This window comes from Dermacentor albipictus, chromosome 3 (assembly GCF_038994185.2).
Source record: "Dermacentor albipictus isolate Rhodes 1998 colony chromosome 3, USDA_Dalb.pri_finalv2, whole genome shotgun sequence".
In the NCBI taxonomy this organism is placed as follows: Eukaryota; Metazoa; Arthropoda; class Arachnida; order Ixodida; family Ixodidae; genus Dermacentor; species Dermacentor albipictus.
This window is the reverse complement of record NC_091823.1, coordinates 98,143,849-98,163,031: the sequence shown is the minus strand read 5'-3', so window position 1 is coordinate 98,163,031 and position 19,183 is coordinate 98,143,849. Positions and strand designations below refer to the sequence as shown.

At 46.8% G+C, this 19,183-nt stretch overlaps 1 protein-coding gene across 2 annotated transcripts in view; it reads right to left on the bottom strand.

The window, feature by feature from the left end:
* LOC135901313 (cell adhesion molecule Dscam1-like) overlaps positions 1 to 19,183 on the bottom strand; it is a 162,983-nt gene that overhangs the window by 39,765 nt on the left and 104,035 nt on the right. For both annotated transcript variants that reach the window (XM_065431056.2, XM_065431058.2), the window contains exons 3-5: positions 10,836 to 10,997; positions 8,839 to 8,994; positions 7,525 to 7,827 (exon numbers count right to left, since the gene is read on the bottom strand). In XM_065431056.2, coding sequence (XP_065287128.2) covers positions 7,525 to 7,827; positions 8,839 to 8,994; positions 10,836 to 10,947 — 571 coding nt within the window. In that variant the 5' untranslated portion in view covers positions 10,948 to 10,997. The remainder of the gene's footprint in view (positions 1 to 7,524; positions 7,828 to 8,838; positions 8,995 to 10,835; positions 10,998 to 19,183) is intronic.

Here is a 19,183-nt window from a genome sequence, read left to right as displayed (position 1 = left end):
GAAGCGGAGTTCTTTGTAATCCAAGTTCGCCTTTGATCTCCTTCGCTTCACGGTGCTTCCGCTACTTTTTTCGATGCCTTGCACTGCGATGTCCACAATGGAGCGAGGTGGCACCAACAATGATCCGCCTACTGAACTTACCCATGTCACGCAGTTCGAATTTGATTTTGGACGTTCAGATAGACACCACTTCGTCCGATTTGGGTGCCTACGACGCGCCAAACTTAGCCAAATGCACGGTTGAGTTAACGATGTCTAATCCCTTTGCTGTGCTACAGTGTACTAGACAGCTACGCGCTTCTATTCTCGCACCGACTGACACGGGAAGCACATTTGCTTTCGCACTTATCTCTACGACAGTCGTACGATTTCCCAGGGTCGATAAAGCTTCACATTCACTCGTGCTAGTTTGTCGGCAGTGCACACATCATCTAAGTGATTAAGGCCACACTCCGCGCTCGCGTTTAAAGGATTCCTAATATAGCAAGCTTCACCCATGGTCGCGAAACACTTCGAGGGTGTGCGACTCGGGTAGCAGACGACCTTTTCATGAGACGATTGCGCTCGGGCCTTGACACATGCTACCCACATATATCACAGAGAGCACGCGATAGTTTTTAGCTAGACGCAGTGAGCTCGTTGCGCCACCTCGAGTTGTCCGCGGTATCTACGCTACGCTGCAGGAGCAGCTACTTGCAACTGTAGTCAATATCTGTGCGCGCGATAAGGCTGGAGTAATCGCTCGCCCTCGTGTTTTCCATTCTTGCCGTGTCACGTCATGCGGACGCGCTGTGTCCTGCAGCAGTTTCACCGACGGGTAGTAGCCACATCCAAATTGCGCATTTTGTGCAACATCTCATTACAATGCGAAGTCTGCCAAGGCATCTAGCCAGGAGAGATCAGCGTAAACATGCGGTGTGACCTTAATTTTCGCGTGGTTCGAGGCAAGCTCAGTGCGCAAAACTAATCGAAATTAGTGATCTGACGGCTACGTCACTGATAAGAAGTGCGGCACAGTGGCGTAACCAGAAATTCTCGGGGAGGGTAGGGGTAAGCACCCGTTTGACTCGGGAAGGGAACGGGGAAGGACACGTATTTGTTGTGCCAGGCCCTGGCTGCGCCACTGTGATTCCTACTGCTGGCGGACGCTGCTGAAAGTCCGCCGACGACAGTCACCGATTTTGCGATAGTCGTACTTATGGAAGTACGCAATTTTCATCGACATTCAAAACGGAGGTGCTCGCTTACTTCAGCAGGTTGAAAAAACTGCGGCAATAAATATAGCACTAGCAGTACAACGCAGAGAACTGATCCAAGCACCCTTCTTGATTGATTGGACCTGTTGCACAATGACGCCGCGCACGGGCATCGGCTATATGACTAAATATGGCACCGAAAAGGGTGAGGAGAAGGCTGCTGTGGGAAAGAGAGTGTTTGAAAAAAAAGTGACTTCGCACTGTCCTTGTGAGCACCACCTGGAGTGCATGACTGCAGAATTTGGCTGAGTCATTCAAAACAGCCTATGGTGTCCGAGTACTGTGTTTTGTTACGAAGCCCGAGGGGTGGTTCATGACCTCTCTAAATGTTCTTTGACTGACCTTAAACCGGCGAAAGCAACACAAATCGCCAGAGGCCACAGTGCTGGAGTCATGATTGGTGCACAATAAAAAGGAGTGATTGAGAGATGAATCCTAGTGGCCGGTTTTTTTTATGCGAAGCATATTACGAGAGCTCAACCCAGCTCCTCAGGCGCGGCGGTGTTGCCTTCAATGACCTTTGACCCCATGCCATACCACGTGACACCGTGACGTCACGACAGAGGAGAAACGGGGCTCCAACTCGCGCCGTCGCTCGCGGCGGTATATAAGCAGCTGCGCTTGTTTCTAGGTGGCGTTGGCTCAACTCTTGCAAGATGGGCGGGGTGGGAATCGAACCAGGGTCTCCGGAATGTGAGACGGAGACGCTACCACTGAGCCACGAGTACGATGCTTCAAAGCGGTACAAAAGCGCCTCTAGTGAATGCGGTGTTGCCTTAGAAACGAGCTGTTTCTAAGGCTCAGGCGTGCGTCGCTTGCTCAGGCGCACACTTCGTTGCCGCGCCGAACGCTGCGTTGCTCGACGCTCACCGCGTCCAATGCGGGGCGCGTAGTCGCTGCGCCGTAGCCCATTGTCTTAAACCCCTTGGCTGGTCGACGGGAACGCTGTCGCGTTCCACTCTTGAAGGCGAAGCAGAGTAACGCATGAGTTGTTTCTTCGTCTAGCCGAACCAAATATAGCCAAGCAACAGCAGTTCACCAGGCTAAACAGTGGTTCAACAACTAAAATAAAGGCTAGTATGCTTCGCATCCTGGGCTTAACCTTAGCTAAGCCACAGCCATTTTTTGTGCCCCCCTACGTTTTAACCGTCTAAGCAAAGCCAGATATATTTCAAACGAAAACTCAATTACATGCATGGTGATTAAAACAACATGTTCTTGCACTAAAAGACACAAAATGTGAGAGAAATCCTTTACTACTTTCACTCCTTGAACTAGTATCCGAAATTGCTGATGCCACATTTGATAAATATTCTCACCTACTGCTTGAACCATTACGGTTGATGAGTAAGGTAGCTTGCACGTAGGATTATTCAAGTGGCGGCTCCGAAGCAGTTCATCTCTATGGAGTATAGATTACTGCGCAGAGCGAGGAATCCAACAGTTCCGCGAACAAATATATGCCTTGTATTAGGTAGTGCATAGTTGTTGATATTGTGTCATCCATGCATTCTTAGCGCTGTGGAACATCATATGCCTGTTTCTAACGGTCTCTGGAAGCACTAGATCACTCACGAACGTTATATTTTATGCGAACCATACTAGCCGCACAACCACGCGCTTCCTTGCTGCGCCGCGCGCGGCCGCGTAGCTACCATATGACGTCATAACAGCTGCAAAAGCGGAGGCTCAACTCGTGCGCTCGCTTGCGGCCGCGTAGCTACATAGCCGGGTCTCAGCTCGTGCGCTCGCCTACATGAGTTGTTTCTTCGTCTAGCCGAACCAAATATACCCAAGCAACAGCAGTTCACCAGGCTAAACAGTGGTTCAACAACTAAAATAAAGGCTAGTATGCTTCGCATCCTGGGCTTAACCTTAGCTAAGCCACAGCCATTTTTCTTTCTTTTTTTCCCCCTTTTTTCTTTACGTTTTTCTCATTCGAGCAGATCTTTTTTTTTTTTTTTAAATAGCATGTGGCACATAGCAGTGTTCGGCCCTTCCTGTTGAGTTTCTGAGATAGGCGAGAAAGGCGCGTATGTGTTCAGGTCGCAAAATAAAAATTAAAGAAGTCACTTATTACCATTTTCATAGATTCTCTTAAGATGACAGTTACTGAAATTGCGAAACAAATTCATTCCATAAATTCCACAATTTCGAACTTTTCAGATACCTTACCTTAAAAATAGTGCTACGAAATACATTTGTGCGCCAGGTATCAGTTTCTTCAATGCTTTCCTCTAGCAGTTGAGGGCGATGTTATCGGCAATGTTACTGGATCATTCAGCATATTTCGGGGCGGACGTGTTTATTTAGATGTTATAGTGGACTACGAAACACTTGTTTGCACATATTTATATGCGCGTTTAAAAGGTCAAATTTTAAAATATTCATGACTCATGACCCTCCCCCGTCTTTGACTATGGGACGTCCTAGAGTTACTTTTTCTGTAAAACATTTCAAGCGCATCAATAAACTGAATACACTGGAAAAACATTGTTAGAAAAAAAAAGCTGATAAATTTTCACTCACGATAAGATGTATGAAACAGCGCCACATGCAATCAGCTTACACAAGAAATAAATGAAACGAGAAAGACAGACGACTGAGCGAAAAGAAAGGCAGGTAGTTTAAACCAGACGCACGTCCGCTTGGCTGCTGTATAGACCGTTTCATCGGGCGAGGAGGATAGGGCGCGCAGAGAGCCTTTCCTCCTCTCTGGCTTGGGCGATCCGGCGTGGCGCTGCTTGAAAGTATTGCTGTCGCGTGCTGCGGAACGATTTCTTGATGTTTTAGATCGTACTCTGTGAAATTTACGCCGTGTCCGTTCATATAAGGTCGTCAGGGAAGCCTTTCGGTGCATCGGTAACTACAATAGGCGGAAATATCTTTTGGGGGCGCGAAAGTGTGACGCGTTTTATCAGCCGTGGTGTACGCACATTGTCAGTCGCGGTGTGTGTATGTGTTGTGAGCTATTTTGTTTATATCGGTTTTAATTCAGCAAAGAAAACCGGTGTCTCTGTATTAGCAGCATGAAATGGTAAATCTGCTCAATATCTGATCGCTTGGAGTAGGGAGTAAAACATAAAGCATAAGAGCGCATGCTCGTGCACGGCCAACCTAAGGCAACCACCAAACATCTAAGCGGCAGGCGTAATCAAATATTTGTGATGCACCGGCATCGTTCTCGCGCATTTCAAGTCTAGCAGGCTTGAAATTACCACATGTCTACGCTAGCCTTCCTGCATGAGGCCGATGGCGTTGCTCAACACAGAGATCGCTGCGGTTGGTGAACCAGCACGATACATATGTGAGCTGTGCGCTTCGGCATTGCGTTTTTGGTCTGTATACAGCCATAATATATGAGAGGGATCGCATAAAAAGAATGCCATGCCTATTTTTGAGGACAAAATTTCCGTAATGCGTGTGAGTGCGTCGTAGAGAACGGAACGAGCACAACCGAAAAAGAAATTCGGTTATCCTCTTTCTAAAAAAAGCAAGAGAAAACGAGCTAACGCCGCAACAGGGCCTCGCATAGGCACGCCGCACAACGTTTATAAATATATAACCGCTGATGCGGTATGCTTGGACCATGCGGTATATAGAACAAAGATATATGTAATCCAGCACCTACCACTGCTTAGGACGCTCGCGCAGTTCGTAAACAGTCCCTTTGCTGGACAAGCGTAATTCAGACTGTAAGGTATGCTGATATCACTTGCCAAAACTATTTTATTCAGGGGCGAAAACCTCATCCATCGAACCAAGTAGTCACGCAATGTAACCTGCAGCGAACAGTTTGAACGCTTGTCAAAGTATAACATCACAGCTCCTATCGTACCAGAACGGTAGCCACGCTCACGCTGTTACGATCGTCGCGTATGTTTCATGGCTCCTAAACCGCAGCTTAGAAATATAGGATAACACTGCAATAAGGTCACATTAGTGACTGCATTCAGAATTACACAATTCATCTCCGAGGCTGATTGTAGACTCGAATATGCGCGCACACATCGCGCTGCGTGTTCCGTCCACTTCAACGCCAGCAGAAATTCCGGCCATGACGCCTTAAACCACTTCAGCACGTCTCACAGAACCATTTACCACGTAGAAGACGCCCGTCATACTAAACAGGCTGCACGACGGCGAAAACAAACGCCAGAACCTGCCGCCGAGCGTATACCTGCCATACAAAAGACCGCTTTCACCCAAGCCAGTATGGCGCTGCTCATAGGAGGCGCCACTGCGCTCACAATATGGCGGCGCCTACGAAAAAACGGTCTATAAGCAGGCCTCGGGTGGTTAAGCTGTTAAGTGAGAGGCAACGAATATATGGCCTCCGAGATTGCGCGCTGGCAGGTTTTGCTCCGACCATCCCATTCGGCGCGCTCACCAGCGAGAAAGTGCAATCCGACACGCGTGTCCGGCTTTCGCGATAAATCTTTATTTAGCGGAGGGCTCCAGCGCTCATGGAGGCAGTGATAGAAGGCAGACGGCTCTAGAGCTCAATGTGAGCATTGCCTCTGTTTTCACGTGTTGCGGAAAAGATTTTCGTGGGATATATGCTAGGCACTATTTCAGCTCTGCCTCGAAAATTTTGCTGTCCGTACCGTTCAGTCCTTCTGCGTCAATATTTTTCCCCCCAGTTTTCTGTATCCTTACCTACTGATATTGTAGCATCTAGAGTCTGTACTTATGCTATGTTTACAAATTTGCTTTTCTAAACAAATTATGTGCGAACTAAACACAAAGTAATGAACGAGAAAATAGTAGGTAATATACTAGATCCCATTTAATGCAAAATTTCTCGTCCCACTCCACCCAGAGACAGTGGCACGCACCAGGTAATGACACACAAATTCATGCAGAAGAACACACGTATTTTATTTGACCCGCAGCAGAAATTACTTCCCTAAACTTTGCTGCGCCTTAGCTGGATCATTCTTTGCGCGTTTGCACATTTCAATGAAACTTTACATTGAACATTTGCCTTAGGACTGGCATACATAACCCTGCAAGTTAGGTCTATCCCTTTGCAGACGCACGTCGAAAAATGAGGTGCGCTGGTTCCTCTCAGTAAACTAGTTTCGAAATTTCGTAAGCAAATGGTGAAGTGACGCCCAATGTAGTTGGGGCAAAACATCGGGGCAAAACAACGTAAATAATAACTTCAATAAATACAATGGTGTACGTGTCAAAATATGATATACATATATGAGCCATACCGTAGATTGGGGCTTCGATTTACTTCAACAACCTGGGGTTATATATATAGTGCACTAGATCTCAGTAAACGAGTGATTCCATCAGTTTTCTGTGTACGGTTACACAACCATTCTTGCTTTGCGCCCTATCGCCATGGCAAAATGCACAGACAAAAGCAAGCGACGACAGCAGCAGGCGACTCATTCAAAACTTTAAAACCAGCTCGCAAAATAACGGACATACATATAATCCGCAAAGTACCAAGTATAGTAAATAGTGTGCTTTGAGCGCATGACGAACTCTTGCAAATATCGGCCACTTCAACGCACCATCATGAGCGTAGTAGGAGTATATGTATGGGAAAAAATAAAACCATTTAGCCATAAATATGTGCCAGCATCCACTTTGCCCCTCGAAGGCCGTCAGCCGTCATTTTAACCTGAGAAAGGAGTCGCATAGAAATGCGGAAGCGTTTTTTTTTTCTTGCCTCTTCCAAGCCGCAGCAACAGTAACAGAGCACCCCAATGCCTCCCCGACGCATGAAAGGCCCTTGGTAGCGAGAACCGCGATGTGAAGAAGGAGCTGGCACCTACTACTGGCCTTACGCTCTCTATGTGCGAATGGGATGGCCGGAGTATAACCTGCCAGTGCGCAATCTCGAAGGCCTTGATGACTATATAAAAGCAGAGCGATGTTAACAAGAGGTAGCTGCGATTGGCTACCCTGCAAGGAAGGAAGGGCCCAGGGACAGATAGAGAATTATTGAGAGAAGCACAAGTTGAATAAACTGCGTACAGAATCCAGTGATATCACGCAGCCCGCGTACCTTAAATACTTGACAGGTGCAGAGATAGCCTTCTGTGCGGAGTTATTTTGGAAGCAATGGAGTATAACGCCTTTGTCCAATAGATGATAATAATTCTAACTAAATCCGTGTGCGCTTTAACTTATTCGTGAGCATTGTGTTATCGAATGTCTTTCATAGCTCTAGCTGAGTGCATCTTTGCGGCGCGATGCGCCGCCATTTGATAAACGTCCTCCGTTTGAGTCAACCATCGCCACTCACCTGTGACCAGGACCTGTATCTCGTTCTTTTCCTCCGCACCTGCTCCGTTGCTGACGACGCACACATAGGTTGCACTGTCCTGGACCGAAGCCCGACGGAACACGAGCGTACCACCGACGAGCACGATACCCGGCTCGGTAATGGGCAGCAGTGGCCGCAGTCGCGCACCGTACTGGCGGTACCAGCGGTACGAAGGCTGCGGGTGGCCCTGAGCCTCACACGGCACGAACACTGCTGAGCCTTGCGGTCCTTCTACCTGGCGGTTCCAGTGGATCACCTTGGCCGGGATGCTGGAGTGCGGCTCTGTCAAAAGACAAGGTCGAGTCGATGGCGAATTGCCGCACATCCGGGAAGAAAAAGCGAGAAGACGGGAAAGAAATGGAACTCAAGGACGACACGTACGCTAGTAACAAATTATTCACACACAAGTTAGCGGTACCAGTAGTGCAGACTTGAAAGAATAAGCCACCGCGATGGCCCCATTTCGATGGGGGGAAAATGCAAGAACGCCCTTGTCCCGTGCATTCGGGCCACGTTAGCGACCCCCAGTTGGCCAAAATTAATCCGGTGTCCCCTGCTACCACGTGCAACATAATCAAATCGTGGTTCCTTAAATTCTGCATTTCAAAGAATAAACGCCAGCGCGTAGCTTTCTGGTGGTTGTATTTCTTGTATTAGCGAACGAGTTGTGGTATAACATGCACAGCTCCAAGAAATAGTGACAATTTAACTACTTTTTTTATGACACGTCAGATACTTTGTGTTGTCCGTCAAATAGACAAAAGAAAGGGCTACATTCCCTGCATAAATTTATCGTGAGTGCTTTTTCGGAAGATCGCTCTCATGAATGAATAAATGAATCAGCCAATCCAAGCTTTTGTGGTTTAAAGTGGTGCGCTCCGTTTTGCTTGCCGACTACTTACAAGCTATGCACACTTACACAGTCATCGTCCCTAGTTATTGTATTATTGTTGTCTTTAGCATGCGTGCCAAACCGTTTTCCTTAATGTTGAGTCTACATTGCGCTTTGACGAATTGCGCAAACTGAGTAAATGCTGTACACTTCTTCAGGCTGGGCACACACTCTTGTACTCACCTTTCCAGCCTGCGATAATGTGGCGTCGCAATCTGCCCGAAAATTGAAGATTTCGTCAGATCACGCGGCCGGTACGCTTTGAAGCCGACGATACGTTCTTCCATGTATTCATTACTAGTCCCTGGTTAAGGATGCAGACGTTCTATGCCTTCATAACATACAAATCTCGCGAAACAAAGAGAGGCAATTATCAGTTCCGAAAGAACACAGCCTCTTACCAGTAATGACTAGTTTTCCAGCCGTGATGCTGCTGACCACAGCACCGGTGAGCGTGTCCTTGGTCTGGCACTGGAACGAGTGATGGCTGTCTTCGGGCCCCGCACGCCGAACGTGCAGCTCGCCGGTCGTAAATGCCACGTACTTGGAATTCTCGTCTGCATCGTTGCATAAAAAAAAAGAGGACAGAAACGGCACCATTAAAACAAAACAAAAAAAATGCAATAACTCGTGAACGATCAGCCGCGAAGACTGCAATCAAGCCTAAACTAATTCGCACGTCGGCAAGCAAGTCGTTAACATGGCTGCTTCGTGCAAGCTTAAAACCCCGGAAAGTGAGGCTAATTATCTCCCTGATTTTTTCCACCGAGGAAACATCATGTTCTCTTCAGCAAAAGAATATAAAAAGCAAATACATAAATAATAAAAAGGAAGAGCCGATGACTTCGTCCGCGTGGTTACCTTTTACCCTAATGCTAAATTTCTTGCTAGCGCTTCGTACTTTCCTTTCTTGCAAGCCCGAATGGCGGTTACAAGCCCTAAGTTTCCTTCGCGTTCTTCTTTTTCCTGCCAAAGCAATTACTGAAATTAACATCTGTGCGCGTTCTTCATAATTATGCAAATGTTGCAACTGCTACCGAAAATCGATCGGGCAGGAAAGCCGGTGTTGTGAAAAGATGCAGCGACAGCCCTGCTAACCGTCATAGGTAATGGCCACTTACTTTTCCGCCGATCAACTCCACCAGCTGGGTGGCTGGTTATTAGAGCATTCCGCTTGCTTTGCCAAGTTAACAAGGGCGCTCGATAGCCTACTAATTGCTTAAAGGATCGGCTTATATAAAGGCACTAGTAGAGAGTAAAAGAAGGAGAGAACGTACAACACAGATTTCATTTGTATGGGCCACCACGTACAGCTTTCGATTGAGGGGCATTTTATTAACACTATAGTCACCCGCTTCTCTTCCACATTAATTCATCTTGTTTTGTCCCAGGTGTGATAGAAAAACATAACTCTCTGAGCTAGGTCATATTCTTCAAGTAATTCTTAAATATATTTGTCGCTTCGTCAGTGGTTTAAACAAAGCCGTAAACTCGCTTGCCGTCTCAATCGGCCACTGTATGCAACTAGTAAAATATGTATAGAATGGCAGCGGAAGCATCCTTACAAAATACGATGTCTGAATATCAACTGTCAATTTCTTTTCTGGAGGGACTGTCCACGTTGCACACACAAGAGAGAACCGTGATGTCACGTGTGGAAACGCTTGTGTGTGGTAAAAAGATTTTGTAAAATTCTAACAGTGGTTAGAGGGGCATCATGATGTCGAAAAGAATAATCTGATAAGGCGACTTTGAAAAGCTGACTAAGGAGAAGTAAATACAGGCAAAAGGCATCGTTGACCAACTAGCTCAACTGAATACAATTCTGACTATAGCGGGCTTATGTTGCGGGATTGTTTACTGTGATCTTATGTCAATAAGTACCGTATAAGCAACTGCCATTATATGAACAAAGAAATTTTTTCGTAAGGAGCGAACGTCCTCGAGTTACTGGCGTGTCATCTCGTACACACTGAAAATCTTTGCGCGGATATGACACTGTTGAAATTATTTCTTGATATACAGTGCATCTCCTCACATTGGCGTACTGCGCATACCACCGCGCTTCTTCATCAATCAAGCACAGTGTTATATAACTGATGTTAAAATTTCTTCCACACACTCGCTAAAGATGGCTGAGTCGATTGTACGGTTACTCATTGAAAGTGAGCTCCAATGCTGTTTTTTCTATTTTGTTATAGCGCAAGCTTGACACGGACAACAGAAGGCGCATCTGACACACACAGCGCTGTGTGTGTCAGATGTGCTTTCTGTTGTCCGTATGAAGCTTGCGCTATAACAAAATAAGATATGCCGTACCACCAAGCCCCTATTGCTATCCTCATCGACTCCAATGCTATTACCGGAGACTGGTGGCCTTTGTGTAATTTTTACTTGCCTGGTATGGCTTGCACAGAAATGATGAAGCCGTCGCTGCGGACCCACGACGTCACGACTACGTATTCTCTGACGTAGTTCGGAACGTGACACCGAAGGACGCCGGTGTTCATGCGGATTACGAAGTCGTCGTAGACGCGAATCTCATACTGCTGCTGCACCACTGCAAAAAGAAAAAGGAAATGGAGGTCGGGCCACCATCTTTAGATATACACCACCGCATCTGTCGCAAGACTCCTGACACTTTGCCGCTGCAGCTATTTTCACCGTAATCAATAAAGAAAGAAAGAACTCTGGGCAATACACTTCAGTGCGGTACACAAGAATGGTGATAACCGCAACGAAACATTTTCATATTAAGGATCTCCTAGGTAATATTGTATGCAGCTATTTTGCACATAAAAACACATTTTAAGTAGGTAGAGCAACCACCTTCAATGAACAGAGAAATGCACAGGAGAACAACTTGAATGGTCAGTACGTGAGAGAAGGAAAACACTCTTTAATGGCTGCTGTGCCTCGCCATACATCTAGCATGCCACTCCAAGTTACGATGGTGACAGCTGAACTGACGCAGTCATATGCAGGGTGTCACTTTAGCCAAGCTGTTTAAGGAGAAGAAAACACGGTCTATAATACAGTTATCAAACATACGGTGTTCGGTCTACAGAGGCCTTATGACGGAACACTGTATGTCTTATAATGGTATCTTGCACCGTGTTTCTCTTTAGCCTTCATTTTCTCCTTGAAGAGCTTGGCTGCTGTTTTCTGGAACACACTATACAGGGTGTCCAAATATAAGCTGCATGGTTTTCTTAATATTAGTCACGGGGAGGCACGCAAAAACCACCTTTGCAAAATTTGCAAATAAGTTATATGGCCAGGGGGCACTAAGTGAGATGATAATTATCGCTGTCAGCAGCCCAATTAACTAAAATTGAATACTTAACTTTTTTTAGTGCAGTAAGTGGGTATGTTTGTAATGAAAAGTTAGAGGCAGTTGTGTTTTTACACAGTATCAGTTGGAAGGATGCTTTTAACGCGTCAGTGCTCCACGATATCCGACTCAAAATTTTTATTGACTTACGCATGATTACGCCTGAAAGAGAGTTACGATCGGCGCAAAGCTCCTCCTTGATGAGACGCGGCTGTTGCGTGCGGCGTTTAGTCTGACAACGGGGCGGAGGCATTGGCAAAGAGGATAACTGTTCCCCTACCGCTCTCGGTTGGCGAAATAAAAAATCGAAGAGCCCGGAACCGCTGTCGTAACACGCGACCATGCAGCTTGTAACGATGGCGGGAACTGCCATGCTGAGATAATGGCACGAGTGCAGAAGCCGGAGGGCAATGCGCGTGCGTAGTGGTGACTAGACGAGCGGGCATGGTCCTTGCCTAGGCTACGCAAATGAAGTAACTGCTGATTTCCAAGTATTGTAAGTTTTATTGAAATCAAGGGCGACAAGTGCACGGCGCGCCTCGCTGTCATATCTTGATTTCGCCAGCCGAGAGGGGAAGGGGAACAGTTATCATATTGGTATAGGCTTTTCGGGTGCACGCCTAACATCGCTGATGTTGTATTTGTATTTGTATTTGTATATTTGCCCATGCCTCCACCCTATTGTAAGACTAAATGCCGCACGCAACAACCCCGTCACATCAGAGAGGAGCTCCGATCCGCACTCTTTTGCATGTGTAATCATGTGAACAACAATGAAATTTTGGAGTCGGATATCTCGTAGCACCGACATGCTAGAAGAATTCTTCCAAATGAAACTGTGTGGAAACACGACAGCCCCTAACATTTGAATAGAAGCATACACACCTACTGTAGTTAATAAAAGATTAATTATTTCGTTTTAGTTAATTCAGCTGCTGACAGCGATAATTGTCATCTCACTTAGTGTCCCCCTGACCACGTAACTTATCTGCACAGGTGGTCTGCGTGCGCCTCCTAGTGTCTCAGTTTAAGAAAACAATAAAGCTTAATGTTGACCACCCGGTGTATTACACACGTATACACAACATGCATAAGCACACACAATAAAATTTGACCAAAGTGTACAGTCGAAGCAACTGCACATGGACATAGGAGTAGCGCTGGTATTGCTTTTCCCATGCGAAGAAGACGCCATTACTCTTTCTAAGTGCGCTGGATAAGCGCAGAGTAAACTGGTAGAGTAAAATCTCGCAACTGACGAGGGAGCCCTCTTTTTTGTGGTGATAAATGCAGACGTCTCAATGCGCGAGTGGCACTTTCCTGGTTGGTGAAGCCATGCTGAATGCTGTTTGACGCTTGATTGGTGAATTAACGGCATGACAATCGATGACTATCGTCCGACAAATACTATTTTACGCCATGTGCCAGTAAACGCCTACATACTATAATGTACACCTCGTTGCATTCGACCAGAAAAGTCCTGCCAAAATGCGATTGCGACTCGAGCTGCGAGAGAACAAGCTACCATTTGAACACAGTGCTAATCGCGTGAGCGGTAGATTACAATATCAGTATAGATTTCTGCCTGGAATTGCTATTCTGTTTCCAGCTGGAAACATAACGACAGAACGAGCGACTTTCCACCCCTCTTGTTTATATTGTCATTCTTGTCATTAAAGGTGTTGTGCTACTTGCGTGGCGTGTTTGATATATATGAGAAGGTGTTTCTTGTTTATTGGGCTTAAATGCCTCTAATTTAAACGAGGAAATGTCCATAGGCGACTGAAACAATAAAACCATTCTATTGAGTGTGTTTCTCCCTGATCATTCCTTTTAATTTTTAAAACAAATCTTTGACGCTCCATTTGCTTTGTGAGTTCTGGCCACTACTGAGTGCAGCAGAGCTTGGGCTATGGGGTATTAGCCCTAATAGGCAGCTTATGGCTGGCTTCTGCCTTACCGAGTAGAAATGGGCTATTTTGTACGTGCGATTGCATGCCCGTGCCCGGATGTAAAGCTTTCGAAAGAATGCAACCCCACAAAGTGGGAAGAGAAATGTGGCAAATATCTGTGAAACTAAATGTATGAGAAAAAATGGCTGTGGCTTAGGTAAGGTTAAGCCCAGGATGCGAAGCATACTAGCCTTTATTTTAGTTGTTGAACCACTGTTTAGCCTGGTGAACTGCTGTTGCTTGGCTATATTTGGTTCGGCTAGACGAAGAAACAACTCATGCATTACTTCTTCGCCTTCAAGAGTGGAACGCGACAGCGTTCCCGTCGACCCGCCAAGGGGTGTAAGACAATGGGCTACAGGGCAGCGACTACGCGCCCCGCATTGGACGCGGTGAGCGTCGAGCAAAGCAGCGTTCGGCGCGGCAACGAAATGTGCGCCTGAGCAAGAGACGCACGCCTTAGAAACAGCGCATTTCTAAGGCAACACCGCATTCACTAGAGGCGCTTTTGTACCGCTTTGAAGCGTTGTACTCGTGGCTCAGTGGTAGCGTCTCCGTCCCACACTCCGGAGACCCTGGTTCGATTCCCACCCAGCCCGTCTTGCAAGCGTTGAGCCAAAGCCACTTCTCCTCTGTCGTGACGTCACGGTGTCACGTGATTTCATGGTCACCGCCGCGCCTGAGGAGCTGGGTTGAGCCCTCGTAATATGCTTCGCATAAAAGAAAGCAGCTGAAAAAGTGACAGAAATCACACTGTTGACGAAGGTTAAATCAATAATAATAATAAAAAAAGAAGTTTGTCATGACCACCGCAAGAAATACATCACCAATTTCTCTCGTCATCCACGCATGTCCCTCCACTTTCCCCAGCGCGACCTATGTCGCCTCCGCTTGGCGTAGAGGAATCTCCAAGCCGTACTTTCTGCCCGAGTTAATGAAAAAGGCTTCCAGCCTATGGCGGAATCACTACGTGCACGCCGAGGCAACGACGAAAAATGAAAGCGGATATAGGTTGGGGGGAGGGGGGGGGGGAGGAGTATGCCTCAGCCATTTTTCAATCGAACAACCTCATTACAGCGGGCTTTGCGTCGGGTGTTCGTTTCGGCACCCAGGGGCTCCCGAAATGCGATCCGGGTAGCCGGCGGCGAGGCGTGCTCTGAATCCCGAAGAGCAGCGAGACGTTCTGCTCGGAGACGTGTGCGTGTGACACAACGCGCGGGCGTCGCGGCTTCAATTAGATCGCCGCTCCGTGATGAAGGAGGCCGGAGATTGATTTTTTTCCCCTCGAGAACTCGTGCGGGTAGAACGCGTATTTGTATCTCTCGGAAAAGCGGTGAAATACCTGATGGATGTTCTTACCGAGGCTAGAGAATATAACGATGAAATGCGCGAAGCGATCAATAGGGGTCTATACGGTCAAACAGGAGATCACTGGAGATTTCCGCACGCGAAAGAAGATGCGAACTCATCGATGCAGATTGACATCACTCGAGAAGCACAATCAAAGAGAGGGGCGTTTACATAAGAAAGAAAAAGAAGACAACAGTACACATGTTGCTGATGCAGCTGTGATTTCCAATTTAGGCATATAGACTAGCGAAAAAACGTCAAACCTGATGAATGAGATATTGCGTAGGCTATCGGAAATATGATCTAAAACGAGTGCAGTTTTGACTGTAAACCTGCAATAACCTGTATTATAGCAGATGAGATTTCGGCTGCACGGTTGTGCGCTGAAAGGTTCTCTGCGAGAACGCCCTTGCGTCTCTGCACCAGAGACCACTGTAGTAAAATGCCCGTCGACTTGCAACACAGTGAACGCTGTGCATACATTACTCGCTACTGTGTCGCACGTACCTCACTGCATGGCAGCTGGATAGAATTTGCCATTGCGTACGTTGCCGCATTATTGCGTCGCGCATTTTCACTGATTGCACATAAATTTCAGCGGCTCTCGTAGCTCGCACTACACCGCCTCATTTTCTCCCACTATTGCGTCGTGCGCTTAGGGGTAAGCACCTGTGATGGCGCAAGAGTAGCGCACGCTGCCGTAAAAGACGAGTTCATTGTTTGAGATGGTGCAAGCGGGAGCTGTGAAAGAGTTAGCCGATGGCCTGGACAAGCAACGCGATGGGGCGCACCATTGAGCTGAGGCCATATTCTCTCGACACGACCGATGAGCGGTAGTCGGCCATCATGAACCTGCTGACTACAAGCTAAAAGTGTCACTGTTAAATTACAGTGAGGAACCGGGGAAAATTAGCTATATGATTCTGACATAGAAGCAAGCGTGGATTACAAAAACAGGCATCGAAGAAAAAGACAGTGGGCAAAAAGTTGAGAGTCACTTAAGTATCCTTACGTGACCTGAAGACGAAACCATAAGAACTTGTCTATGTTATCACCCTAAAATTAAATCAACTTTAATCCCCCCTGCTCTAATTTGTAGTAACCTTAATCCACCTTACTTCACCTCATTCCACATTAAGACACGTTGACGGAAGTTCGTCTTTAATCCGTCTAGTAGACGATCATTCATCATCATCGTTGTGCTCCTCACGAGCTCCGCTCGCTCGAGGGCATGAAATTATTTTTTGTATATCTGATACATTAAAAGAAGAGCATGCGTTTCGTACATGCTGTCACTTTAATCAAGACAGCGGGGTAACCGGCGGATCTTGAGGTCCCCAACATAAAACCAGGGAACGAACGAGGGACCTAATGCACTTTAAGACACCTCATTCCACTTGAATGCACCTTTTTCCAAGTTTTTACAAAACTCAGTTCACCTCAATCCACTTTAATGTACTTTAGGTTATTCTCATTCATTTATTTTACTTCACCGTGGGATTTCGCGGTACGAGCCACAGCACGTCCCGCGCCGGGAACTTGACGTCATCGCTTGGTCACGTGGGTTTTTGTACCATTGGATGATAAGGCCGGACGGACGCCGGATTTTTCTCTTTATGAGGCATATAAGGCTTTCACCTTAAATATAAGCAAGAAGTCAGGAAAGAAAACGTAAGGAAAAGCCATGGTGTTACCTTTCCTCCCTGCCAAAATAAAATCAAGCGGCAGAATGCTCCAGCAAGAAAATTAGGGGCTTTGGCTGTAAGTTTTGTGAAGCTGACTGTTTGTAACAAAGCTCGCCCTGCATATTTATTTCTGCAATGGCCGATTTCATTAATCGTACTGGAAGTCTAAGCACGCCTAGACACCCTTCGGGTGGGCAACCTTGAAGCAAGCCAGTAAGCGTGCGAACACCGAGTTCGAATACTTCTCCTTGGAATACCAGATGCTTGATTCTGAGAAACTTAAGACGTTTTATCTTTAACACTGTCATCAAGCTCAGGATACCTGTAGACTAAGAAAGTGTTAAACGGCTTTATTATGAAAGGTTTAGGGAAACCAACAATCGCGGAAGTAAATATCAGGGTTCAACTGAGAGACATTCAAATAAATTGCTGGTGAAGCAGCGCACTGACACGGACACAGTGAAGACACACAAGAAAAGACGACACTCGCTTTTTTTGTGTGTCTTCCCTGTGTCCGTGTTAGTGCGCTGCTTCACCAGCAAGGTATGGTGATCACTCACCAACTAGCCCAACTTTCCACTTTACTGAAATTCAAATAAATGTTACTATACGACAACAATAGCAAAGTAAGAATACAAAAGCTACACGGCCGTTGAATATAACATCGAGTCTTCTATTCTTGGTGGGCCAGCTGCTTCCGTAGCCGTAATACACTGCCATAGTATAACGCAGAAGCATGAGAGCATAACATGCGCGGACATGAACCAGCCCTATTTAGGCTCTCGGCTTCGTTCCACTGACGCTACCATTCTTCGTTTCCAACACTCGCACTAGCCTGTTGGCGTAAGTGTGACGGGACGCCGGCAGAGACCAACAGTATGGCATATAGCCACTACAGGCCCCGCCATTCTGTTTCCTCGACTGCCTTCCTGCCTTTCACACGGCATGTCCCGCACCTTCGCAAGCCCTGTACGTGTAGTTGCTGTCGTAATCGAGAGAATCAGCGGCAGATGGAGCTGAGAGGAGAGAGGAGAGAAGGGAAACGGGCCGGCACGTCCCAAGTGTCCCATAGCGTGATACGAGGCCTGGCTGTCTCTTCCCTACCACCCTTAAACTCTGCATTGCTGTTCCTGCGATAGGCTCGCTTTACGACGCTGTAAATCTCGGCGTTATAAGCGAGAGAGCTCCTGGTGCGTGGCAGACGGGACAGTGGGACCGGACAGTCGCTACAGTAAGAACCTCAGGTGTACAGAGTTTATGGTGTGCCCCCTGGACGAAAACGGTTCAGTTTCCCCTTGGAGAGTGTGTTAAATATATCGTGTAAGAAGGAGGGAGCACGAAAGAAATATGCTTGTAGGTGCGGAGAAACTGTTGGACGGGAGAGCAGAAACGAAAAATGAAGCGAGTAAAATAAGCACTAAATCTAGGAATGCAGTACCTTACTAATGTGTGCCCGCTATTCAGCCCTGTATATGCTTCTTTTGGCCTCCTAACTTCACTGAGCCCTATTATATCCCATTTACTGCCCTCTAATTCCTCCAATAGCACTGCTAGACTCGCCTCACTAGATAACGTTCTAGCGTGAAACGTTGCCAGGTTCATATTCCAATGGCGGCCTTTCCGGGCCGCCATTGGCCTGTGCTACCGGGGCTTCGCGGAGAGAAGAGAACTGGGAGTCGGATTCCTGGTTAATAAGAATATAGCTGGTAACATACAGGAATTCTAAAGCATTAACGAGAGGGTGGCAGGTCTTTTTGTGAAACTTAATAAGAGGTTCAAAATGAAGATTGTACAGGTCTACGCCCCTACATCCAATCATGATGACCAGGAAGTCGAAAGCTTCTATGAAGACGTGGAATCGGCGATGGGTAGAGTGAAAACTAAATACACTATACTAATGGGCGACTTTAATGCCAAGGTAGGCAAGAAGCAGGCTGGAGACAAGGCAGTGGGCGAATATGCCATAGGCACTAGGAATAGCAGGGGAGAGTTATTAGTAGAGTTTGCGGAACAGAATAATATGAGGATAATGAATACCTTCTTCCGCAAGCGGGATAGCCGAAAGTGGGCGTGGAGGAGCCCGAACGGCGAGACTAGAAACGAAATAGACTTCATACTCTGCGCTAACCCTGGCATCATACAAGATGTGGACGTGCTCGGCAAGGTGGGCTGCAGTGACCACAGGATGGTAAGAACTCGAATTAGCCTAGACCTGAGGAGGGAACGGAAGAAACTGGCACATAAGAAGCCGATTAATGAGTTAGCGGTAAGAGGGAAAATATAGGAATTCCAGATCAAGCTACAGAACAGGTATTCAGCTTTAACTCAGGAAGAGGACCTTAGTGTTGAAGCAATGAACGACAATCCTGTGGGCATCATTAAGGAGTGTGCAATGGAAGTCGGTGGTAACTCCGTTAGGCAGGAT